Source organism: Epinephelus moara, chromosome 11 (assembly GCF_006386435.1).
Source record: "Epinephelus moara isolate mb chromosome 11, YSFRI_EMoa_1.0, whole genome shotgun sequence".
NCBI lineage: Eukaryota > Metazoa > Chordata > Actinopteri > Perciformes > Serranidae > Epinephelus > Epinephelus moara.
In genome coordinates, this window is record NC_065516.1 from 16,940,296 (window position 1) to 16,966,355 (window position 26,060).

Below are 26,060 nucleotides of genomic sequence, written 5' to 3' on the forward strand. Positions count from 1 at the left end.
GGCAAGTTGATTGCAAATGACTCAGTAGTTCTGCAAGCCCTGGTTTTTAGTGCTCAGTACTTTTTTTTTTATAAATATTGGAATATAGAGGTGGAAAAAGTGAAACAAAGTTAGTATTGGGTATTGTAATATTGGGAAGAGGGACCAAGTGTGTGCACATCCAGGTGAAAATACTCAAGAACACTTCACTGCAGGTCACACAGACGGTCTGCACACCATAGGCTCTGAATAAATAGTTTATTTCTCTTTTCTTTTGAAGCCTTTAAAGAAAAGAGAAATGAACTATTTTTTTTGGAGCTTTCAGTTTGCAGACGTCCTTTGCAGTGTTGGGTTCATTGTTCGGGATAAAATGTTAATCACATCAAGTTTGTACTGGTTTCATTAGAATTCAGTACACGTAGTCTAAGATATCAGCGTATTACGTTGACAAAGCAAAATGTCTTAAAAATCCAATTAGGAACAACAACAGAAGATGAAATATTGAAGACATTATTTATGCAGCAACATCCTATAATTGTATTGCCCCGACATGATTTTGAAGGAATGGTTAGACTTTTTGAGAAATGCATTTATTCGCTTTCTGCCAAGAATTAGATGACAAGATCGATACCACTCTTGTGACTGTTTGGAAAAATAAAAAGTTTTCTTTGGACAGAGTCAGGCTAGCTGTTTCCCTCTGTTTCCAGTTTTTATGCTAAGCTAAGTGGCTGCGGGCTGTTTAGCTTCATATGTAACAAATAGATACGTGAGTAATATCAATCCTCTAATCTAAAGCTTGGCAAGAAAATTAATATGCGTATTTCCTGGAGTGTTGAACCATTCCGTCAAATTAATCTTAACCTGAAATATTATCAGTACTTTTGTTGAGGCTGAGAGGAAGTTGCTGATGTGAACTGATGCTCTATTTAAAGGGACAGTGCACCTCAAGTCAAAAATAGATAATTTGCCTCCTACCTATAGTGCTATTTATCAGTCCAGGAGGTTTTGATGTGAGCTGCTGAGTGTTGGAGATATCAGCCATAGAGATGTCTGCCTTCTTTTGAATTTAATGGAACTAGATGGCACTCGGCTTGTGGGGACAAAGCACCAAACTGTAACAGCAATGTCTCTTTCCAGAAATCATGACCTGGTTACTCAAGATAATCCACAGACCTTGTTATGAGCAGCTTCATGTAGGAACTATTGTCCATCTGCTAGTGATGCGAGGGTTAACCCGTGGGTCGGTTAAGCTTGTTAGAAAATATCGCAGGTTTCAGGCAGGCAGGTCATCACTTAACAGCAGCGTACTGACTAAGTTGTGCAATCGTTTACCTTCCACCTTCTCTTCCCTTCTCTTTGTCCCTCTTGCGCTGCTGTGCTCAGGCTTTCCTTTATCCGTCCAGCATATTTAAATCACTCCGGTCATAGTGTCCAGTAAAAATATTTCCTACTGAGAATATGTAGGTGATGTCATGACCATGTCTAACAGCAGGCAAGCATCTCTCTGTCCGAATCAAATCCATTAAACCTGCACTTCTGTAAGGTCATGTAAACAAACCACTGACAGCTGTGCGCTTATGTAAACAAACCACATAGTTTATCAGCTGTGCGCTAGAGATCATACTTGATGTAACCTCTTAAAAGATGGGTGAGTACTTGCTGTCTACCTGTGTTTGTACTTTGACATACAATATGGCCAACAGCAAGAAGCCTTGGTAACGTAGCAACGGTCTTCACCAGAAACTTTCAGCTCCAGTTTGGGAGTTTGCTGGTCGGGTGGAGCAGATTGGCTCTCATAGCGAGTGGGATTGGTGCAGGTTTTTTGGAAGGAGACATTGCTGTTGAGTTTTTCTAATGTTTTGCGGGGGGGGTTCACCACAAGCTGAGTGCCATCTTGTTCCATTGTACTAGAGAGAAGGCAGACATCCCTACGGCTGATATCTCCAACACTCTGCAACTCACACCAAAACAATCTAGACTGATAAATAGCACTACAGGTAAAAGGGAAATATGTATCTTTGATTTTGGGTTGAACTGTCCCTTTAACATATCTAACCATTTACAACATTGCCTAAACTTGTTGAAATCATCAGGTCAAGTGTCAAATATGAGAAGGCCATTAATGATGGCACGTCTGATGGGACACAGCTGAGAAGAGCCATGACTTAACACTCGTCAAATTTATAACAGACTGGTTTAACTGTGCTTTTTATGATCCATCTGCTCTGCGCTGGTTGATACAGAGACTTTGAGAGTCATTTCACACCACATACAAAGCAGCTCCAGGACGCTGACTTGTAATGGATTTTAATTTGCAAATAAAACATGGGCAAACTATTTTATTTGCACTTGTGGGGATTGAAAAGGATCGCTAATGAAGTCAGGACTCCATTTGGAAGCTCTGTGTGTTCAGTGGACTCTTTCAGTTGCAATGAACTGGATGTTTTCTGCTTTTGCCAGCACTAAAGAAAACCTTTAATCACCATGCACAAGGCACTTACAACCATTCCAAGTTAGAGGACTGACAAACTGCTACACTGGCTCTATTAAGTGTACAAAATGGCCCAAACTTTCTTTTTTAATTTGTTCTAATGCCCATTTTGACTTGTTTACTGCTAAATATTAAAAATTCTTCTGAGAAAGGGGAAAGTTAATTTACTGTCTCCCCAATATCTTTGACTATTTAAAGTAAACATTTGACATGGCTTATTCTCTCTCATGACAAGAAGTAGATGAAAAGTTCGAGACATGAAATCATAAATGTCTGTAATGTATACAGTTCCAGCTTGTATCTGATTAGCTTAGCTTAATAGAGACTGGAGACACTGGAAAAACTGGGAAACAGCAAGTTACTGCTTCTGGCCAAGAAATGAAACTTGTTTTTACGGGGACTGCACATTGTCTTAATGGTCCAAAATTCCTACGACCCTTTAGTCCAAAAACTGTCCCATTGGAGCGACGGTCCATTTCTCTGACAGCCCGTTATCCCCGAAACAACATCCATTGCTCCAAAAACACTGTTCGCCCCATTTCTCTGGAATTACACACTCTCTGCAGTTAGTCAACCCAATCACCAGAAAAAATGTTCGCATTGTTGCATTTGTCAGGGCTGTGGTGAGGGTGTGATTAAGTTTAGGCACAAAAACCACTTGGTTATGTTGAGGAAACACAATGATTTGGCTTGAAACACCCACGTTTGGTGGCACAGAAGTTGCCGGAGAAGCAGGCAGTGGTCAATGAAAAACACCAGGGTTCGTGGCTGAAACGGCGCAAAGGGTCGGAAAAAACATCCCGGAAAGGTGGCTCAAGCGTTACCAGGAAACTGACACGAGCTGCGGGGAGCGTGTTTTTTCAGAGAAACGGGATTGGCGTTTGTTTTTGGGGTAACGGGCTGTCCAAAATATGGGCTTTTGGTCCAGTGGGACTTCTTTTGGCCTAATGAGGCTTCAGAATTTTGGGCCATTGGAACAATGATATAGTACCGTTTAACACTTAGGTTTTCGTACAGATTAAAGACACAAGATGTCTAAGGCTAAGTTAACTGACTTGTGGCTGTAGCTTCATATTTACTGTACAGATGTGATAGTGTTATCTATAAAAATGTGAACTATTGCTTTAAGGTTTTACCTTCTATAAAACCTGCATTGCAGTTATTGAGGAGAGTTTTAAAGTGCACAGCACCTGCAGACAAATCTGCATCACTATTCACCTCTTTAAGTGTTTTTAAAACTATATTTATTGGTATTTATATGGACACAATTTGTTAAAGTCTTAAACTCAACACTCGAGTTAGTGTGCAGAACTTTTAGCTTTTATTTTTACACGTAGTGCCAGATGTGTGGGGGTATCACATCGTTGGAAGCAGTGTATCAGAACTGACATTAAAATTCCTTCATGCAAATTTACCAAACTTTTTTCCACTCATTGCATTGTGTCCCTCCCCACCACCACTTGGCACCTCAGCAGGTCGAGACAACCTCATCAAGTATGAGCACACACTGTTTGACCCAGATCTACTGCAGTGTCAATATATAAAGTCCATTGTCTTTATGCTTCAGAGCTTTTGTAGTCAGCGCTATTAGCATCAGGGGGGTAATTGTACAGCGGGTTGGCGAAGGACAGCTTGGCATCTTTCCAGGACGAACCCTGCCGTGGACACAAAGAGACATACAGTACATCAAGTCACTGACTTCTGCACAGATAATTGGGGTAAAGCCCAAAAGGCTGAGCAGAGACACCTTACCTCCACCTCCCTCCTCCAGGGGTAGACACTGATGGAAAGCCCCGGACCATCACTCCTGCTGGGGTTAACTCCGGGACAACAGCCTGGCCTCTCATGCAAGGACGGGAGCTGTGGGAAAGACAATCATGTACACTGGCTTAAAATGAGATGAGCCTTAATGTGCGAGAGCACATGAAATGCAGGCGCAATTAAAAGCAAATTGACCCGTTATGCGTCCATAATTACACCTCTAACCTCTATAAAACATTTCATCATCTTCCAGAGGTGGAATGATCACGCAGTGTTGCCACTGCTCCGTTAAACAAGTGCTGAAGCAGATCCGTCTGTGTTTTAGAGATACTAGTTCACACCTACACCTCTCTATTTATAGCTGCGTCCTCATTGGCAGCCACATGAAAACAAGCATGTACAGACATACCCACATATAGAATATACTGAAACACATTATTATGTGATGTTTGTATGCATCATATATAATGGGAGTGTAATCTGCAGAGGAAATATTATGCGTGTTGTTATCTCTGAAGATAATATGAACATTATCATGAGGCTACTGCATCACACACACACACACACACACTCACACAGCACCATTACATCCCTGATAATCTCCACCATCAGAGTCATGACGTGTGGCTCTCAATATCACTCTCATGTGGATAACTATATGACACTCGCTGCACACCCACATGAAGTTTAGCATCACACACACACACACACACACACACACACACACACACACACACACACACACACACTCTTAAACGCACACACACGAGAGCCATTATCCAAAGGAGTCGCTGTGATTGCATCGTCTCCAGTGATGGGATCTTTTCAGTGACAGCAGGAAGAGACACAAAGCATTCAGTGGGTGGACACAATAACAGCTACACCTGTGATATGATGGACACTAACTACATTTACTCAAGTAGTGTACTTAAGTTTAATTTTGAGAAACTTGTACTTTACCTTAATATTTTTAATTAATGGTGCTTTATAGTTCTAGTCCAAGAAAATTCAAAGGGAAATGCTGCATTTTTTACTCCACTAAATATTATATGCTGTAGTTAATAGGGGTAGGGGAGTGCAGGGCACAACCTAATGCAGGGTAAATTGTAACATGAACTTTTATTGGGTTACACAGGGTCAATCCTTTCGTGCTTCTGGCCAGTTGAGCCAGAAGCACCAAATAGTGACCAGCAAAAGTCCACAGAGATTGGACGTGTTTCAAGTGAGTTCAGCAACAAAGAGTGTTTTCAGCCGACATAAACATCATATTCAAGGACTTCTCAAGAACAGCGTAGTTTGAGACATGGATCAAGGTTAATTACCGCTACAACACTGAGATTTTTAGGAGAACTAGCAGGCTCTACAGAAGCTCTCAGACAACAATTAAAAAGAGAGGGAGGCTTGGATGTGTGAACACTTCTTAATTGTGCTGTGTCACAGTGATCGCAGACTGTGTGATCTCTTGCCCTCTCTTGATTGCATGTTGGTTGATCTTGAAGTAGGCCCAAAGGCTGAAACGTCATCAAAATAAAAGAAATAATAAGGAGCCAGGGTGTGTGACACTTGTTTTCTACAATCAAGTCTACTGCCAGTGATCAGTGCCTCATTATAATTCTTGGGGTGCATTACTTTTGTATTTTAAATATTGCCTCTTGCCCTCTCTGACACAGCACAGCAAAACAATATAATATACTGTGTACGTTCAGAGATAGACACAGAGACTTTTTTAAACATTAGTAAATGTCTTTGGTGAGCCACGAGTCCTGTAATTTACATTTTCCAGGCATAGCTTAAGGTTCACTTATGTTGGGTTCACATTAGACACAGAAGCTACTGCAACTACACACTACTAGCCCATCATTCTTTCGGTGCCCATGTTAACCAGTGGTCCTAGGATAGAGAAGGAATGACCTGCCTTACTCTGCCTCTGATTGGTTTACCCTGACATTCTTACCCTAACCAATCCCATTCCTCTTGCCTAAACCTAACCAATTCAACAAACAAAGGGTACAAGTACTAGCCAATCATAGGGAGCGTAGGACGGGCCATTCCTTTGCTATCCTAGGATTCGCAAATTTGCAACCAGTAGGGCTGTTCATAATGGACACAACTCAGTCGTGAGCTTTGCGGCCGACTCACGATCTGCAGCACTCATTTCTGTATCTGGTTTATTTTTTCAATGAGCCCCAAGCAAAAAAAACACACTGATAATCTCTTATGAGTGGTATAAGAAATATATACGACATGATATAAATGATCTGATCCTGATAAATGATAAAATATGCACCTTATGCTTCCACATATTTGTCAGTTGTGTCTAAACAGAGAGCGAGAGAGTTCTTTGTGTAATTGGAAAAGAGCAGAGAAGCAAAATCGTTGAGTGGCGCCAGGTGAAGTGCTTCTGGTGTGAATGGCCAGGTGACAAATAACATTTGGGGGCACTTCCTTGTTCAGTGTAAACATGGCGTTAATGTTAGCTTTCTCGCCTGCTTGCTGCTGTCTAACCTGCATCATTTGACTTAAATCATTCATTCACGAATTTTCTCGAAGCAGGTGGCGCATGAAAAAAGAACACAACTGTGAGTGTCTTTCAGTGATCTTTCAAGGCCTTGATATTTTTCCCTCCAGTCCACAAACTTGCAATGATTTTAAGGACCCATGGGGACACTTTCCGCTCATCAATAATCATCTCAGGTACCCTCAGATCTATCATGTGACCCTTTGGAGGAGACCTGAGCCATTCCAATCCATCAACATTAACAATCTAATATTATAATTTATAATAATATATCAGTCACAGGGGACATTATTCTGCAGAACGAGTACTTTTTTCAAATAGTTTAAGTAAAGTTTGCTGATAATACTGTATTTTTTTACCTTTACTTTGAATGCAGGAGTTTTACTGGCAATTAAGTCTTGTTATACAGTTGTACTAGTACTTTTAGTAAGATTAAGGATGCAAGAACTTCTTCCACTACTGCACCTGTGTCATATAATCCAGTCAGGAAGCCTCGAAACTTCTAAAGCCTCTTATCACATTACACCTTTGTAAGACTGTATCAGAAAGCTGTTAATTAAACTGGTTATTTTTAGTGTTCAGCTGGTGGCGTTGGACATGATCAGATTATATGGTTCAGTCATTGTGTCTGTCTGCTGTATATGCACCACAGTGTGTGTGTATAAGTCACACACAGAAGCCTAAATATCCACATAAACCAAAAAAATCAATAATCCTAAATCAAAAATGTGATCTAGCAGAAAGGCTCAGCGATCACCGTCTGACCTCCACAAATGTTAGCTCCACTTATTGAATTAATGTGCGGCGAATGGTAGAAAAATGAGATTTGTATTGCTGAGAAACCAAATGTTGCCCGAACATAATTTGCTGATGATTGATTGGACATTTCTGTGCGCTGACCTCTGGTCTCCAGTCAAAGGCTGGGTTATCCATCACTCCGTAGTCCATCGAGTCAGGCTTTCTGTGGAGCCAGCAAATAAAAACGCACTTATCATTAACATCATCACCAGCAAAATGCAGTAGTAATTGTAGCCAAAACTCACATTAAGAAGCATTTTTTCTTGCAGAAAGCCAGAGTGCAGAAAGCCACTCCAGCCACAAGCAGAAGCAGCCCGATGGCGATGCCAACATACACAGCGTCTAAACAAGAGGGAGGTACATTGAAGAGAACGTTTTAATAAACTGCAGACATTAGCTGGGTATGCAAGGATACAGTATATAAATTAAGGTGGGACAGTTTAATAGAGCGGGGAGGAGCATTTCTACCCAGCTGTGTGTCCTCAGGTTTGGGTGTCACAGTGGTGGGAGATGGTTTCTCCTTCACATGGCAGCGGTTACCTGTCCATCCTGGATGACACCTGCAATCAGGTACCAAGAAATAGTACAAAGTTATGATGCTGATGCAAGGACACATAGATCAAAATGTCCTAATGGAGGAATCAATAAAGCCTAGTGTGTCACCTTTCATGCAAGTTTTTAAGTCTTTCTTAAAGTAGGTTAGGTCAAGTTTACATTCCTTCTACCAATTTGGATTGGCAGAAGCTGACCCATAACTTTTAGCTATTTTATCATTCATCCACTATTTTTAGCTAACTGGGCTCTTTGCTCTCCCCTTTTCACACACTCTACTGCTGTGTTCACACTATGAGCACACAGCAACAGGCTACAAGTCATCTTCAATGTAAGCCATGGACGTAAAGCTACAAAACTGACAGCCGACACTTGTGGCTGCGGTCAGGTGTGACATGCTACAAATCATATTTGTGCTGGCCTCAACTTCTTAGTGCTCCAATGATGCAGTTAAGCTTCACTCAATCACATCTCTTTGTTTCTTGCTGTGGTACAGAAACATTAAGCGTATTTAGCTGATGCTATGCTAGCTTTTTGTGTATCGTGGTGCACACAGGGATGCAATGAGGCGGTGAAATGTGATTTTAAAATGAGGCTCAGATATTGATCAAAAGCACAGACATCTCTATGACCAAATACAAATTTTAGATGATGTCCAGTTGAGGTGCTTTGTAGCAAGTAGCAGACACACACAAGCCCAAGACGACGCAATTACGTCAACAAGCATTTGTGCAACACTTCAAGGGCAACTGACAGTGTAGCTTGTCTCGCTGTTGCTGTGTCATTTGTTGTGTGAACACAGCATGAATTACAGCGCATGATGTTAACATGTTAAAACTGACTCTGGCTGGTGAGTCCTGTGAAAAAGACATAACATAAACACGTAGGTATGGGAATCTAAAACTGGTTGCAGTTGAGAACCAGCTCCCAAATTGTCAGATTCATCAAAATCATGTGCTTCTGAGGTTATCAGTTCCCTTTATAGATGCCAGCATGTGACATGACAGATGTGGATTGCAAAACAATGATGTCAAACTCTGGAAACGAAAGGAGTCAAAGTGGAGAGGAAGAACAGTCCAAAGTGTGGCTTCATTTCACAAAAATAAAGATTACAATGGCGCTGCTTGTAATGCCTGTAAAATAATAGGGGTGTAACAAATACGGATGGAAACACCAACAATATGCTGAAACCTCTTTTTTGGCAACAAGGGCTTAAATTTCAGGAATGTCATGTATTTGACGTTGCACGAACACCACTGCTTTCCTATCAAGCAGCACGTCTGTTACTAAGGAGAGTATTGTATTATAGTAACATTAACCCAACACAAGCAGACTAAGCAGATTTTTCTTTATGAAATAATAAAACAGTTGTGTTGACATTGAAAATGTGTGTAAGCCTTCTTTTTTTCCCACACACAGAAAAGCTGAATCGCTAATGGCATTGGTATCAATAAAATCGTATTAATTCCCCATAAATATGTGGTTACGTCTGTAGTTTTTTTTTTATCCAAATAATAACCTCTGTTTCTTTTAAATGAGCTGAGCTACTTCATAAGCTTCTCGCGTAACTCCTGCGGTGCTCTCTGGGTGCCCCTGGTTGGAAATCATTTTACTGATGTACTGTTGGTTTTGATCTTTTAATGGGATTTGTTGACAATAAGAAAAATGTAGAGTAAAACTGACCTTACCCTTATCTTAAATGTGAGTAAAACAATAAAAGCGAAGCAGAATAAAACACTAAAATAGATAAAGAACATAAATCACAATCGTTATTATCCAGTACACATGCACACGTATTCTCTCACACCTTTTAAAAAGCAAAACAAATGCTATCTTGACAAATGGTGCAAGATTTATCTGCTGGACATCCCGCATGGAAACACACACTAACAGCAAATAGTCTGGCCCGTCTGGTGAGCTGCATCTCTGGGAAAGAAACTAAGTTCCTCTTCTCCCAAATGAAGACTCTACTCCAAGTCAACATCTGTTCAGTATCAGCCTGATTTCTGCGCAACACTGAGCTTCTAATGCGAAACACACAGCTCTCAGCAAAGCCAGACTGTGTCATTATCATTCAGAGGGGTTCAGGGTACATATTGTGTGACGGTCTGGCCATGGCAGTGGGACGTCCCTGGCTTGGTTCCCAGGTGGATCCTGCTCAGCAGAGTGGGGGAACGTGATGCAAATACTGAGCCAGAGGTGCCCTCCAATGCTGGCCTCGGGTTCTGCTACAGCAGGGCTGTTATCAATGCTGGAACAGCTACAGGGGCTCCATACCACACTGTGCAGTGACTGACAGCGGTAAAGTCCCGTTACATAATGAGAGGAGGCAGTGGTGGCGGCCCTGCAGTGGGGAATGTCGGACAGTGGGATGGATAAAAAGGGGAATCAAACAGAAGGAGGCTGAATGGGACAATGAGAGCGAGGGAGCAGAAAAATATCTTCATGTTGCAGAGACACAACTTTTAAAGTCCAGCTGAAATCACCAGTCCACCTTTCTGCATTCAGACACAAATGTCAGTGTCTGATTGACAGCTGCGGCAGCACGGAAATAAGAGACAGAGTAAGTAAACTTGTAGCTTACAAGCCACGGGCAGACAGTGGCTGCGTCTGAAATTCCATACTAATATGCTAGTTAGTGCACTAAAACAGTGTGTGAGATTTTTCAGTATGTCTGAAACCTGAGAATGAAACCAAAAGTACGTGAATTGTAAACAACTCCTAGTGAAATATTACAGTAACACTGCACACTATGCTGGCATAACGGACAGCGACTAAGATTCCCTTTACACCTTGCATGCATTACATTACATAGATTGGCATGGGTTACCATACTTATATGTCTCCAACTGGCAAGGAGTCTCTCAGGAAGTGACGTAGTAATTACAGCGCAATGCATCCGAAAACATACATACTACTGTTTATTAACACAAAAGTGTGTTGAATGATAGTGCATATATTGGGTATGTAGTGCACAGTATGCCGTTTCAGACGTAGCAAGTGTGTTGTTAGCTGTTGTATTGACAAGTAAGACCCATGCCAGCATCTAACTGCCCAAAGTGATTTTGGCAGGTATGTCTACATGCTGTTTAATGTGCTGCAGCTGAGCAGCTAACTGACTATTCACCTGTTATAAGTAGAGCAACTTCGCTTCTCATTCATTCATTTCCGTAACCACTTATCCTGTTGGGGGTCGCAAGGGGCGTGGTACACCCTGGACAGGTTGCCAGACTATCACAGGGCTGACACATAGAGACAGACAACCATTCACGCTCACATTCACACCTACGGACAATTTAGAGTCACCAATTAACCTGAAATTCATTTCATTGGACTGTGGGAGGAAGCCGGAGTGCTTGGAGAAAATGCAAGGTCCACACAGAAGGGCTCCCCCACCCAAGGAACCCTCTTGCTATGAGGCGACAATGCTAACCTCCGTGTCACATGTTGAAGCTAAATTGCAGGAAATCAAGGAGGTGATGTGTTGATTAGCTGTATAGACAGCCAAATAACTATGGAGTGTACATTCTCGCCTTTGGTAATTTTTTCTCAAACAGGAGTGCAGGGCATGATTGCTAAAGAAGAAGAAAAACACGCAATTCAATTTCAGCTGGTCTTTAAAAGTGTTTCCTTGTTCCAGCATTGTCAGTGGGATTGCATTTCCAATAACACAACACAGTGATTGCATTGTCGACACAGCGTGCAGTTTGTTATGTGAATTGCTGCAAAATTCGCATCCACTCTGTGGAAAAAGCAACCTTCTGACACGAAGATGGAGAAACACGGATCTTTTGGAGACGATTCAGTGGTGAATAATGACGTTAGCAGATCCAGCAGAAAGTCTCATAATTGCATTTTTACTTCTATAATGAATTATCTCATTGCATACATTCCAAAGTGCTGATGCAGACGACTAGATTCATAAGCTGCCTAAAAATCCTTCAACAGAGTGATCGCAGTGTCTGTCTGGAGTTTTCTTTTGTGGTCTACCCACTAAGACCATTGGTAGCGGGGGCCATGTTTAAATATTGACCAGGCGAATCCATCAGAGATTCCCTGGAAACACTGTGCTGGTGGATAAATGAAGGCAGAACCACCCTGGTTAAGCTGCAGGGGATAAGCAGATTCCCACATGCTTCGTGGAGCGTGTCTTTTCCAAGGAAAGAAACAAGACTGATGGGATTTCCATGTTTTAAGTCTCACAAAGAGAGATAAAGGATGGGAGGAGGAGTGGAGAGAAAAGACATGATACTTATCTTTGTTTGTGCGTGTTCATGAGTGTGACAGAGTGTGTGGCTGTGTGTGTGTGTTTATCCGTGTGAGGGTGAAGTTCAACTTACATGCAAACGGGCCCGTGTTTCCCCACATGGCATGAGCCACGATCCAGGCAATACAGTTGAGGACAAACTGCAAATCACATGAAAGAAACTTACTGTCACTGTTAAAGATCATGGCAAAAAATAAAATCTTCAAAGCTTTTCCTCTGCGTTCTTTCTCCGTCATCAGCCGTCATCCATGTCTCCTCTCCTGACAGAAAACATGTTGCTTTGACATCAAAACATGAATCCGTGAATTATGCTGCCAGGGGAAACGGTGCACTGTTAAGCATCATCCATTGACCTCTGCAGAGAGTGTCACCATGTACATTAAACCAGCTTCTTTCTTATTCTAACCTTTATATCTGATGCGGCATATTCCTCCCTCCACAGGTTGTGTGGGGGTTATCAGTGTTGCCTTTAAATAAAACTCATGTCTGAAACCCTGAAGTGCTGTTCAGCCTTGATAAAGTAGCTTTGGCTTGGCAGTGAATGCAGGCTAAATGTGAGGTTTGGTCTTATTCCTGAAAACGCAGGAAGGCAGAGGTTTTAATGGATTTTGGCAGCTTGCAGTAACCGTTGAGGTGTGCTTTGAAGACTAAACAGCCAGACTTGAAAATGTCCCGGGAGTCAATGCTAAGGCCTGAAATGAGCAGACATGAACTAAGTTTTGGCAACGCTTGAGTCAAAACTGACTGGTGACTCATGAGAGTATGATACAGAGAAAAGACGAAAGGTATGTCTTAAATTTAACAGGTAAATCTGTGCATTTTTAATAATCTTGATTTTTGCAAATCAACAGATGGGGGAAAGTCAGGGAATCACCCAGCTTGAAGACATCTTTGCTGTCAGGAAGAGCCATATTTAAACTAAATGTCACAATACATCACAGCATTTAAAGGAAAATACAGTGGAAACTACATAAACTATATGAGCAAAGGTGAAACGCACAGATGGACATCAAGGACATCATCTCTAAAACCAGCGAGTCTCTTGTGACGTGTCTGAGCTTCAAGGTCCAGGATTCATAAAATGAACCACGTGACAGCTGGGGCTTGCAGTTCTTGGCATCATTGGGCAAAAATCCCACAGTAAAATCTGAAGTGGTCTGAGAGAACACTAGACTTCTGCACGTCCTCTTGGCTCTGTTTTCAGACTTTGGAGATCTAGCCCATGACAGGAAATGGGCTAGACACTGAGACAGGGCGTTTCTATTGGCTGATCTACAAATGCAGATGCGTGTACATGTCCCTTTAGAAGGTGAAAGTATGATGCAGTGAAAAAAAGTTGCCCCTCCAGCATTAGCAACAACTGCCAACACTGCATAGGAAGACGAGTTTATCAAAAAAAGGAATCTCATAGAGAGTCTGACAATAAACAAAGTAAAAGGCAGGTCAATATCGGCAAAGTATTTCAGAGGACCAGTGAAAATGCTGCTTATAGTTTTGCCTTCTGCTAACTAGACCCAAAGACTTACAGCGGCGGTAAATTCAAGTTCATGGTTATATAGCTAGCTTGAGCCTCGAATCACTGTGTCATCTTAAAGGGCTTTACAGGCCAACGAGTTTGCAAAGAATGCAAGAAGGTAATTCTCATAGAGGTGCTGCTGTATAGACCCTTTTACTGTTAGTACACAGTGTGATGTTTATGGTAGGCGGGGCTTAGCTGGAGGCAGATCAACTCTCCACAGATATTAGCTAGCGCTAGCTAATAAGTTTTGTTGAGACAATGGAGGAAGATGATGCGAGTGGTGCATTCAGAGATACTCATTTCAAGTCCCAGAGCGCACTCTGGCACAAACTGGACCATTTGTAAATTTGGAGCGCTGTCTGAATGTACTGTTTAGTTATTCAGAGCACCGCACTCTCAGAGTGGCAGAGAGCACTCTAGGCACTCTGTCTGGGGAGACGGAGCAGCAGAGCGCCGAGCGGAGTGAATGTGTGATCAACTTAACCTTTGTTAATTCATGTAGGAATATAACGCTCCGTTTCTTTGACCATAAGGGCTCTCATTTGAGTGTAAAGCGTCAGATTGAATTTCAGAACACACTATGTCAAGTCATTCACTCTCCGGGATCGTGAGTGTTACTTGAAAAAGTAAACACTGACCAACGGGACCAGACTGGCCGACCCGTATGCTCTCACTCAGTGGATGGATGATGTCACAGGAAGCTTTGTGGTTGATTACTATGTCAATCTTACAAAGGAGGATGACACTAAAACAGTTTCCTCCAGTTTGTTTTACTATCGAAGCTAACGTTAGCTAATGTGCTAAAAAGTTAGCGTTAGAAATCCAATATTCCTCTTAATACCTCCCCAATTTCTGATGAGGTGGACATGATAACCCTTAATACACATAACGTTATTCATCCCTATAACAGCAAATACATTTCCCTAACCTGATATGAAGTGTGCGCTGCACATACAAGCATTTTTGATGATCGCCTCCATCCAGTCCTTTTGTCTTATCGCATTTGTCTTATCGCATTTAAACATAGTTGTCTTGGTTTTTGTTGACGGGCAGTGGCAGCTGGTATGTGATAAAATTTAAGTTTTGAGCCTGTTGACGGGCAGTGGCAGCTGGTATGTGATAAAATTTAAGTTTTGAGCCATGACTCCTTCTATTCCGGCTCCCAATAACACAACAAGACAACATTTTAAGACTCCTATGTAGCCTACAGCCCTGTGGTGGCGGGTCATGTTTTGCCTCCAGCTAATGAAATGACGTCATTGTGGCTATAACAGCATCGGTTTCACAATCATGACAGTGCTCATCTGGTGGGAGGGCTTAGGACAGAGAGGGGAGAGCTGCAGGAAGAGGGTGTATTTTCACATTCTGGCCTTTTTACCTTTTACAGAAAACTGCCTACCCCAGCTTAATGGCAAAAAACTTTAAAGGGGGAGATATGTAGGAACATGTTACCATCACAGCTGGATTCATCAGAGTGAAAAGGCAGACAGTCTGCAGAGTGATCACAGCGCTTCTGAAGTGGGATACAAGCAGGCGAACTTTCACACACCAGTTCTCCCAGCTCACACTGCAGCAGAGCTGGTGGAAAAAATGAGAGGCAGAAACAGGGAAATCTGTCAAATATGTAGAGGGGTGTTTGAAAGGTGTATTCACAGATCATTATGAGTGTACCACAAATGTTACTCAGAACTGACCATCTGATCCTTTACATACAAAGACTGTTTATTTATATTTCCTATGTGCACATGCTGCAAATTACTCACAATAGCTCACAGCACTTTTACCTCCAAAGAAACCACACTGGTTCCTGGCTAGAGAAATGGTCCTCTTGCCAGACAACATAAACTTGCTGCTCTCAACCAGGGAAGTGATGACATTAAGTTGATTTATTTAAAGAGCACATTTAAAAACAAACTGCTACCGAACTGCTTATTTGAAAAATGAAAATAAAAGCAAGGCTGTGGTCATCTCACTATAAAGCAAGGAATCTTTGTCTGTATGTCCTTCACATATCTCGAGAACCATTCATCCACGCAACACCTTCAATATTAATAAACTTTAAATAAACAATGGCACAGTTCAGTGACTGTGTGCAGCAGCAGCAGCAGAAGCAGGGCTTTAGGGCTCTGCAGAGAGTCGTGCATGTCTTCACCTACATTCATTATGTAAGTTTGCCATACATACTTATGACACTAAGAACATTACCACTGGCAAAATACCTTAGCTAATTAAATCCATGCTCTACTTTATAACCGCAGTGGTTGTGTGAAAACACAGGATTAATACGCCTATTTTGAAATTAATACCTCAGCTAAGTCTGTTTCACCAATGTTTCAAACTGCGAGTAGCCGCAACTTGAGTGTGATTTAGTGATGGATTTGGTTATTTGAGGGACGTCTTGCTTTACTTTTCACCCACTCTCTAACTGGGGATGTTGGTAGGCTATTGGCAGTGGTAGAGGAAGTACTTAAAACTTTTTTTTTCTGAAGTAAGACTATTAACCATGAATAGAGAAAATGTTTACACCGCAGAGTCAAAATCCTGCATTGAAATTTTTACCTCAAGTGAAGAGTGAAAGAGAGAAACTATCAGTGCAAAGTACTTATTTTTATTCAACATCTATTCAAGGTGGTGTTTTTAATTCTTATATAATTCTAGATAGTTTAATGAAAAATAATGTGTCATATTTTAATTGTTATATTTTGCAAGTAAAATCTGAATCTGCAACGTGACCAGTGATACAGTGGCACGCAAAAGTTTGGGCCCCCCTGGTCAAAGTTCTGTTTACTGTGAATAATTAAGCAAGTGAAAGATGAACTGATCTCCAAAAGGTAGAAAGTCAGTGATGACACATTTCATCATTATTTTAAGCAAGATTACTTTTTAGTTTCAATCTTTTACAGTTTCAAAATAACAAAAAAGTAAAAGGGCCTGAAGCAAAATTTGGGCACCCTGCATTGTCAGTGCTTAGCAGCGCCCCCTTTGGCAAGTATCACCGTTTCTAAATGCTTTTTGTAGCCAGCTAAGAGTCTTTCAATTCTTGCATGGGGGATTTGTTTGAGGTCTATCCACAGATTTTTAATGATGTTTAGGTCGGGGGACTTGGCAAAACCTTCAGCTTGCTCCTCTTGAGGTAGTCCATTGTGGATTTCAAGGTGTGTTTAGGATCATTGTCCTGTTGTAGAACCCATCCTCTCTTCATCTTCATCTCTTCAGCTTTTTTTTTTTTTTACAGATGCTGTGATGTTTGCTTCCAGAATTTGCTGGAATTCCACTAAATCCATTCTTCCCTCTACCTGTGAAATGTTCCATGTGCCACTGGCTGCAACACAAGCCCAAAGAATGATCGATCCACCCTGTGTTTAAGGGGGTGATCACACAGAAATGAGACGCTACAGACGCGGACGCTTCAAAGGCGCTTCAAACGCTGGAAGCGCTTATTCAATGCGCGCTAGCTACTGGCGTCTGACGCTCAAAAAATTGGACATTTTTAAACTTTTCAGCGCCTACAAAAATGCGTGTCTAAAAAGACACCGGAAAACGCCCGTTTAAAAAGACGCTTGAACGCCGGTCAGACGCGCCGTATCATAAGAAAACAATGGTTTTACTGGCGTCGCGTTTCTAGCGTTTCATCTCTGTGTGATCGCTCCCTAACAGTTGGACAGGTGTTCTTTTCATGAAATTCTGCAACCCTTTTTCTCCAAAAACATACGTTTGCTCATTGCATCCAGATAGTTCTATTTTAACTTCATCAGTCCACAGGACTGGTCTACTGTAACTGCACAGTAGAACAGTGCACCTCCACTCTAGAGTCTGATAAATCTTCCTGCAGGTCTTTTGCAGTCAGACGGGGGTTTGATTTGCCTTCCTAACAATCCTACAAGCAGCTCTCTCTGAAAGTTTTGTGGTCATCAGTTATTTTAGTTTTCAGAGTGCTAGGCAGCTGTTTAGAGGAGCCCATGGCTGCTGATTAACAGGACAAGGTTTCAGGAGTCAGAGTATATATAAAGCTTTGAAATTTCCATCACCTCGCCTTTCCTAACGATGACTGTGAACATGTCATAGCGCTAACAAGCCAATTAAGGTTTGAGACCCTGGTAAAAGCTGTTTGAAAGCTCAGATGTCTTGGGGTGCCCAAACTTTTGCATAATGCTCCTTTGCTTTTTTTAACTCTCAAATTGTACAAAACAAAAAAGAAAAGGAGTATGCATTTGAGCAGCAGTAACCCAGGCCAAGTAATCGGTCCATTCCAAACAAGCATGTTTTAAACAGGCACTGAACTAGTGCTGATAATTGTTGAGAGGCGTTTTCTCTTTTCCCAGCACTACATGGTTACTGGTACCATTTAAAAACCCTACCTGACGAAGACACACACATATACTCACGGCAGCTGTACTCATCCTCTCCATCAGGGCAGTCTGGGACGCCATCACAACGCAGTATGGACGGGAGGCAGAGATCATCTGAACACTGGTAATATCCAATAGGACAGCGATCCTGAGGAGGAAGAGTGCCAGGTACCACAGTGGGACAAAACTCTTCATCGGACTGGTCAGCACAGTCCAGCTCTCCGTCACACCTCCAACTCTCTGGGATACACTGATAGGCGTACAAACACTGGTATTGGTCCACATCACATGTCAGAGGCTGGGGAGTTACTGGTCCTGAAGTGATGTTTCAAAGAGAAGATACATGCATATAAATACACATTCGTGCACAGCTCTGAGCACGCCTTAAATCCCCATTCATGGATTTCAGTTTACACAGCATTCTCCAATGACAAATCTCAGAGGATTGTTTTGAAACCCAAAGAGAAAGTGGTGGAAAGACAGAGAGGTACGTTAAAGGTCTTCTTTAGAAAGTCGACTGAGGAAGCAGTTCAGGGGTAAAAGGAGAACGGCAGGGTGGGAGTGAGGACACAACACAATATAAATGTAATTGCTTTTTCCCCCCATTGCCCTCTGTGCCATCCCTCGGCGCTGACCCCGTCCCCACAGTGAATTTATATGGACCTACAGGGCAACAGGCTCCATTAACTCACTACACTCACCCCAAGGGTCCACACAATTTATATGTAAACGGAGCAGAGGAGCACGGATGTAAGAGGACGGAAAATGTGGAAAGAAGAGGAAACGGGAGAAGGTGTAAAATCGGAGGAAATACCTTGAAAAATGAGCACAGTGCTAAAGGACAAGGAAAACAAGAAACTGAATGGAAAAGCAGAAAGAGACGAAAGACAGAAAGGAAAAAATAAAATCATAAAAACTTCACCTTCTACCATACACTCTGCAGTGTAGGAGATGTCGTCCAAAGCGATGTCTGTCCACATGTCTCCTCCCACCTCTGCCTGGAAGGTCACTCTGAAAGGTGCCGGGTTGGACAGGATGACATTAGCGTATGTCCAGTGGTTAGCGTGGTTTCCAGTGGTGGCCCACATCAGCAGACTGGTGCCACTGGGTCCAACAGTGTAGACCTGGTGAGGTGCAAAACCAAAATAGATATTTTGGGTGACACGAAATGAAATTGAAGATTACAGTTTCATTTTTTGTACATAAAATTAAACTTAAAATGAATATCAATTTTGATCTTAATGTTTTTTCTCTCATTCAAAACAACTTTAGATACTTTGACTTTATACATAAAGGTAGATTTTAGTCACAAATAATGACATTAAAATCTACTTACTCCATGAACAAACTACACTTATTTTTAACCTTATTTCCTATGTTGTCTAATGGAGACAACAATTTTTGAAACTGGGTCCAGTATTGAGCGAGAGCGCTGGAGCTAGCAGTTGCAAATCAGGCTGCAATGTAACCACTCAGGGCATTTGTACGCTGTCAATTTATGTCCACTAAAAGTGCTTGTTTTTGCCACAGACAGGCTCAGATTGTTAATATAGGTTTCTCACAACTTATAGAAAGAATCCCTAGAGAGACAGACCCTTTTTTTAAAGAGTAAGATGCTTTTTATTTAACAAGAAACACCCCCGAAACGACTAGCACCAAACCAGCCAGACTCCATTTAAATAATCAGTCATTTTAGCATGTATATAGCCAGCACATTTTCCCATCAAACTGGGTGAATTAAGGGGTTATTTGAACCAAACCAGAGTTGGTGATTGATGGAACAGTGGAAAGACAAACCACAACTGCTTTCTTCAGTAATATTTCGTTTCTGTCTACTTTGAATGAAGTGTGTTTTACTATAACAAAATTGCTGTTTATTTAAATGGAGTCTGATGATTTTGGTGATAGCTGTTCTCATTAAACAAAAATGATCTTTCTCTTTAACAAAACAAATAAAGTCAATCTCTGTAGGGATTTTATCCATAATGTTGTCTGACACTTACAATAACAATTTGAGTCTGTCAGTGGAAAAACAAGCACTTTCAGTGGACGTACATTGATGGTGCACTATTGCCCTTTAACGTTACATTGCAGCCTGTTCCTCTGCATTTGCCTGCTGCAGCCCTCTCGCTCAATACTGGACCACTTTCAAAACTTGTTGTTCCCATTAGTCACTTAGACACAAAAACAATACTTAAGTTACCCTTTAAGTAATATATGGGAGTGTAAGTGAACAGCATATATCAGAGCCTGCTCTTACAAATGAATAAATCCTTCAAACAGTATTGCAACTGTCTTGGGCATTTGTTCTTTAACATAAGATTCATTAATTTAACACCGCACCTGAAAGTAGAATACTGATGCCATTATAAGTTATAGCACGTTTGTAAATATCTACTTTATGGTTACATTTAGTTTTGGGCATTTTTCCAGTGCACATCATACCAAATGACTTCTTATTAAAATGTGCTTATTGTTGTCTTGAAATTAACCTAGCTGACAAAGACACCTAAACCAGACATGAAAAGATGGATATGATAATCACGTTTGTGAGGTGACATGCTTTGATGGATTATTTCCTGGCAGGGAGACTTTCATTTCATCCTGTGGGTATTAGGTGATTGACAGTAAGCAGAGTGTAATGTAGCGAGAGGCGCAGTAAAATATGAAAGACATTTCTGTCAAAACCAAATTAAGCCTTCAGGATGACTGTAACGGATCATTACAGCAAATGACATTAAGGAAAGAAAACATGTTTGGAAGCTGGATGTCTGACACAAACAAACACATAAAGACTTTGGATTATTTATGGAAATGTGGCTCAGATTTAATCACCTTCAGCGTTCCCATCCTGTCTGAGCCGTGCATGTAGAACCAGAAGCGCAGGTGACACTGGCCGATACTGGCTGGAAATGGACTCCTGGTTGTCACCTTGGCAACGTCGCCCTCCCTCTGTGTGGCTGAGTGTATGTACAGGAAATTCCCTCCACCACCTTTGGAGATAAACACAGTGCAGAACACTTCACATTTATGTGGGGTTTGAGTAATATTTCAGTGTGATGAATGACAAAGCTGCAACCATTCAATTCCAGCTTTACTGCGGGCAAGAAATCCAATAACGTTTTCCTGTTGGTTCCAATATACATGATATTTGGACAGAAGAAAGCATTTGTGCTGTCGTGAAATTTTGTAGCCTGCAGCCAAAAGCTGCAGAGAGCTTCTTCAGCTCGGCTAGGCTCGGAGATGAGACGGCATCTGTGTGAGGCTGGAACAAAGTGGGAGTTTTCCACATGAGTTAAAGGAGATTTAGGGCCATCACAATCCACAGCGCACAGCAAACCCTGCTCCAACCCACAACACTGGATTCTTGTCCTCTGACTCAAAGAATAAAAACAACGTCTGCGCATTCATTCAGATAAAAAAAAAAAAACTGCGGTGTACACACATGTTGCCCCGTCGTTCAGACATAAATATAATCTAATAAGTGATGTCTGCATGTGCACCTCTTGGCCTTCAGCTCTTATGAGCATGTGTGTGTTACAGATGGCCTCATTTATTGATCTGCTCTGTGGTGAAATCATAAGTTCACTCTATGACACGGCGCCCAGTCTTCAGATTCATGTCTCAGATCAATAAACTAAATTGACCAATCAGTCGTGAGTGTGGACTCACCAACAGCCAATATGATGAGGCATTAGCGCTACACTGTAGACTAGCATCTGTTGGTTCACTGAGTGCATTGTTCACAATAAAAAATACTGCTCTTCCAAATATACTGGAGGAAAAGATCACTGAGATTCACAACACATCTGCCAGTACAACCGAACAACAATTAAACACTACTGTTGATGGACTGAGGTGACTCTTTCAAGCTCTGAATTACCTGCTGTTGTCTTTTGCTTTCTTTTCTCTCTGTAAAGTACACAAACTGTAGTGTACACTGCCACATAGTTTCCCCTCAAATAAACTCCGGGCTATACAAAACTGTAATAAGGTTTTTCATTATTTTCATGCTGCTATCTTTTGCTTATCAAGGTTGTCCTCTCAACATCAAGAGTCATTTTTCAAGCCCCATGTACCAGGATAAGGAAGCTGCATCAACAAACAGAAGAAATACTGACAGCCAAGGTACGGCACAATTATTCATGAATGCAGACTACAAAGTCACATGGAAATGTAACCAAATCGCCAGAATAAATGTTGGCAATGTATGTAACCATATCCATGGTTTGCAGAAACCATGGTATCTTTTGTCACTCTCATTAAAAAATACCTGCTTTTATGGCTATCCATGACTTGAAATGTCTCAAATTCTTGTTAAAAAATACCCTCTTTTGTTGCCACATTCAGGGCTAGTTCAGTCTCGAAATCTCGTTAAAAAATACCCACTTTTGTCACCGCTAACATGGCTGAAAAACTCCCAAACTCTCATTAAAAAGGACTCACTTTTGTTGCTACAAACATTCTCATTGAAAAATACCTATTTTATCACTACAAACACAGCTGGTAAAGTACCGAAATGTTGTCAAAAAATACCAATCTCTGTTGCTACAAACAAGGTTGGAAATGTCCTAAACTCTTGTTAAAAAATACCTGCTTTTTCAGGGGCGTCAGTAGCGTAGTGGATAGTGCCGGCCCCCCATGTACAGAGGCAATGCCTCGCTGCAGCGGCCGTAGGTTCGATTGCGGCCTGCGGCCCTTTGCTGCGTGTCACTCCCCACTCTCTCACTCCCCCCATTTCACATATTGTCCTGTCCGTAAAAGGCAAAAAGCCCAAAAAAATAATCTTAAAAAAAAAGTACCCACTTTTGTCGTAACAAACATGGCTGACAATGTCCCAAATTCTCGATTAAAAATACCCACTTTTACTTTTGTCGCCATAAACACAGCTGGTTTTCAGTATCAAACTCTGGGTAAAAAATACCCATTTTTGTTGCTACAAACATGGCTGGAAACGTCACAATATGTGGTTAAAAAATACCTGCTTTTGTCACAACTGACAAGGCTGGAAAAGTCCTGAACACTCAAAAAATGACCCACTTTATTGCTACAAACACAGTGGGAAATGTCCCAAACAAACCAGCCATATCGCTACAAGCCGCTTTTCTTGGTCTCAAACAGCGGTCTGCTGCTGTCTGCAGCTTGGCAGCTGTCTCGTCTGGATGTCACATCATCCCCTCATCCTCCTAATGAGAAACTCAGCTCATATACATGTAATTTGAACCACGTCATATGGCTGAAACGCACAAATGTAGCATATCCGTGGCTTGCAGAAACACACAATGCTGACATTTTATTCTGGCAAAGGGTTCACACTGCCTTGTATAGTGTAATGAAAGTGTAACCTAAGCACCAACGTGGTGATTCATACTTCAGGAATAATTTCAAATTAATCAGTAACAAAAATCATGTTTTGATACAGCAGCGTCACTGTACACAAGATAAACAACAAGTCTGATGCTGTTAAGCTCAGTTTGACTCAGGCTGACATTGATCAGGATGTATTATTAACCCTGCCTTCACATGCCTGTCGGAAGCTCCTATTTCCCAGCTGTCAGGTTGTAATTAGAAAGGCGCTGCACTGAGCTGCCTGAGAGCTGAAAACATGGAGGATGTCAGGAGGACGCAGTTGTTTGTTCTTAATTTGGAGATTTTTATTTTTTTTTTGACAGTATTATTAATCTTTCACTAGAAAAACAAGACAGAAAGCAAACACATGCTGGGAGTTTGAAACATAAACAGGACAGGAGCTCATTCTGTCATGATGAGGAGGTCAAAGATTAGAAAAACTCACAAACCTATGAATTAAAAATATTTCCAAAGCTGACACTTATAATTAAAACCAGAAGGGAGATTCATGTAATGTAGTTAAATTTAGGGGGGAAAAAAACACTTTGGTTTAGGTTCAGGAACCACTGTAGTTTATTATTATTATTATTATTATCATCATTATTATTATATCTTTTAATATAATGTTTTTATTATATTTAATTTTCATTTCTTTTCACCAGTCCAATTTCACCAGGAGAGACTGCAGTTTGTCTCCCACTTCCTAAAAGTCATTTTAGTTTTTGACTGTGACTTTAACTGAGTCCTTCCCTAACGTTGCTCACGGGGTTATTACTGTAACCATGATGATGAAGGTCCCCTAACTTTAACAAAATAGTAATTTTAACCCCAACCACAATGTTTCCCTGACCAAGTTGTGTCTGAACCTAACCAAACCTAAACCACAGTGATATAAAAGTTTGAAACAGACAGAGATAGGGTTGGCAGCAGAGCGGGTACTGACCAGGACTGTGGTCAGTGTGAGGTCCAGCACCAGGTGTCTCACTCCGATGACCAATCCTCCAATCAAAGTCATCATCAGAGTCCTGAGAAAGGTGGCAGGTGTCTTGCCACTGGTTTTCATCCTTGTTGAAATTACAAGCGCCCGGCAAGCCGACTATGTGCTCTATGAGAGAGAGAAAGATGGAGGGAAGGAGCCATAAATCTGGGCTGACAGTTGTTTTTCTGCTCTCCCAATTCACTCCCAATTCCAAAGAAACCTATTTCCTATTTCTACTCACCGCAGTCTATCTCATCAGATTCATCAGCACAGTCTGCCTTGTTGTCGCACACCAGGTGGGACTCAATGCAGTGGCCACTGTGACACACAAAGTCTGTGGCTGCAGGGCAACTGACCGTCTCCACAACACCTAAAAACAGACACAGACAAACATAAGAACAGATCTGAGGGAGAAACAACAATCATTCATGTTTATATTCGACATCGGGTAATGTTATTTCATCTTTTTATAGGACCGACCCACTAAACAGGAAACTATCTTCCCTTTTTCCATTCAGACGAATCACATCTAACATCAGGGGGAAATGCTACAATGAACAACTGTGTCTTATTAAAACTTCCTGTTCTCTGCACCAAAGGACACGAGTGGCGGAGAAGACAGTAAACAAAAGCAGACACAGGCCTGTCAGGGAAATCAAAGCGTCCCTCCTCCCCCTCCGCCTCGTTCGAGACAGAACAGAGAGGAAGGAAAAGAGACCAGGTGGAGCAGAGACAGCACACATATAACTATATTACAGTATGTCCGTGTGTGTGGATGTGTGTGCTCTTCTAAACTTCAAAGGCAGAAACACTGAATGATGACTGCAATGAGCAAAGACATGAACTTCTTTCCAGGAGTTCAACGCAGTTAATACCATCATAAGAAAAACTGTAAATCAATTTTAGTATGCATATAAAGGGGACCTGTTATGCTCGTTTTCAGGTTCATACTTGTATTTTGGGTTTCTACTGGAACATGTTTTCATGGTTTAATGTAGGGCTGGGCGGTATACCGGTTTGTACCGAAAACCGATATTTCTTTTCGTTATGATATGAATTTTTCATATACCGCAATATCGGTGAATAGCCCAAACAACGTCCGGAACGTGCGCGGCGGGAAGGTGTTTCAACGGGGACCCATTTCACCGCTGCACACCACAGGCACGCTTGAGTGGGTGAGAGTGAGAGCATAGAAGAGTTTAGAGGCGAGAATGGCTGCCGGAGAGAGTCCTGAAAACAAAGCAACTGTACACGATGACCCAGAAGAACTCCTAACAAAAAGAGCAGTATTTCCCCTATATGCAACTAGCAGCAGCGCACCGCCGTTTACAATTCTCCTCTGTCCTCTGTATCGCGCACGACGGAGTTTCGCCCCGATGCGCACGCAAACACACACACACACACACACACAAAGCGCACACACACAGACAAAGCGCACACACACAGGTAAGCACACTAGAGCACGGCTCGGACCGCATTTTCCTGACCGAAGACGACC

General features: G+C 41.7%; 1 protein-coding gene across 1 annotated transcript in view; it reads right to left on the minus strand.

The window, feature by feature from the left end:
• Nucleotides 1-3,779: 3,779 nt before the first annotated feature.
• malrd1 (MAM and LDL receptor class A domain containing 1) overlaps nucleotides 3,780-26,060 on the minus strand; it is a 99,745-nt gene continuing 77,464 nt past the window's right edge. The window contains exons 23-34 of the mRNA XM_050056646.1: nucleotides 24,804-24,932; nucleotides 24,527-24,688; nucleotides 21,070-21,227; nucleotides 19,157-19,358; nucleotides 18,271-18,549; nucleotides 15,338-15,463; nucleotides 12,440-12,506; nucleotides 8,016-8,107; nucleotides 7,793-7,889; nucleotides 7,650-7,710; nucleotides 4,223-4,330; nucleotides 3,780-4,125 (exon numbers count right to left, since the gene is read on the minus strand). Of these exons, the coding sequence (XP_049912603.1) occupies nucleotides 4,027-4,125; nucleotides 4,223-4,330; nucleotides 7,650-7,710; nucleotides 7,793-7,889; nucleotides 8,016-8,107; nucleotides 12,440-12,506; nucleotides 15,338-15,463; nucleotides 18,271-18,549; nucleotides 19,157-19,358; nucleotides 21,070-21,227; nucleotides 24,527-24,688; nucleotides 24,804-24,932 (1,580 nt within the window). The 3' untranslated portion in view covers nucleotides 3,780-4,026. The remainder of the gene's footprint in view (nucleotides 4,126-4,222; nucleotides 4,331-7,649; nucleotides 7,711-7,792; nucleotides 7,890-8,015; nucleotides 8,108-12,439; nucleotides 12,507-15,337; nucleotides 15,464-18,270; nucleotides 18,550-19,156; nucleotides 19,359-21,069; nucleotides 21,228-24,526; nucleotides 24,689-24,803; nucleotides 24,933-26,060) is intronic.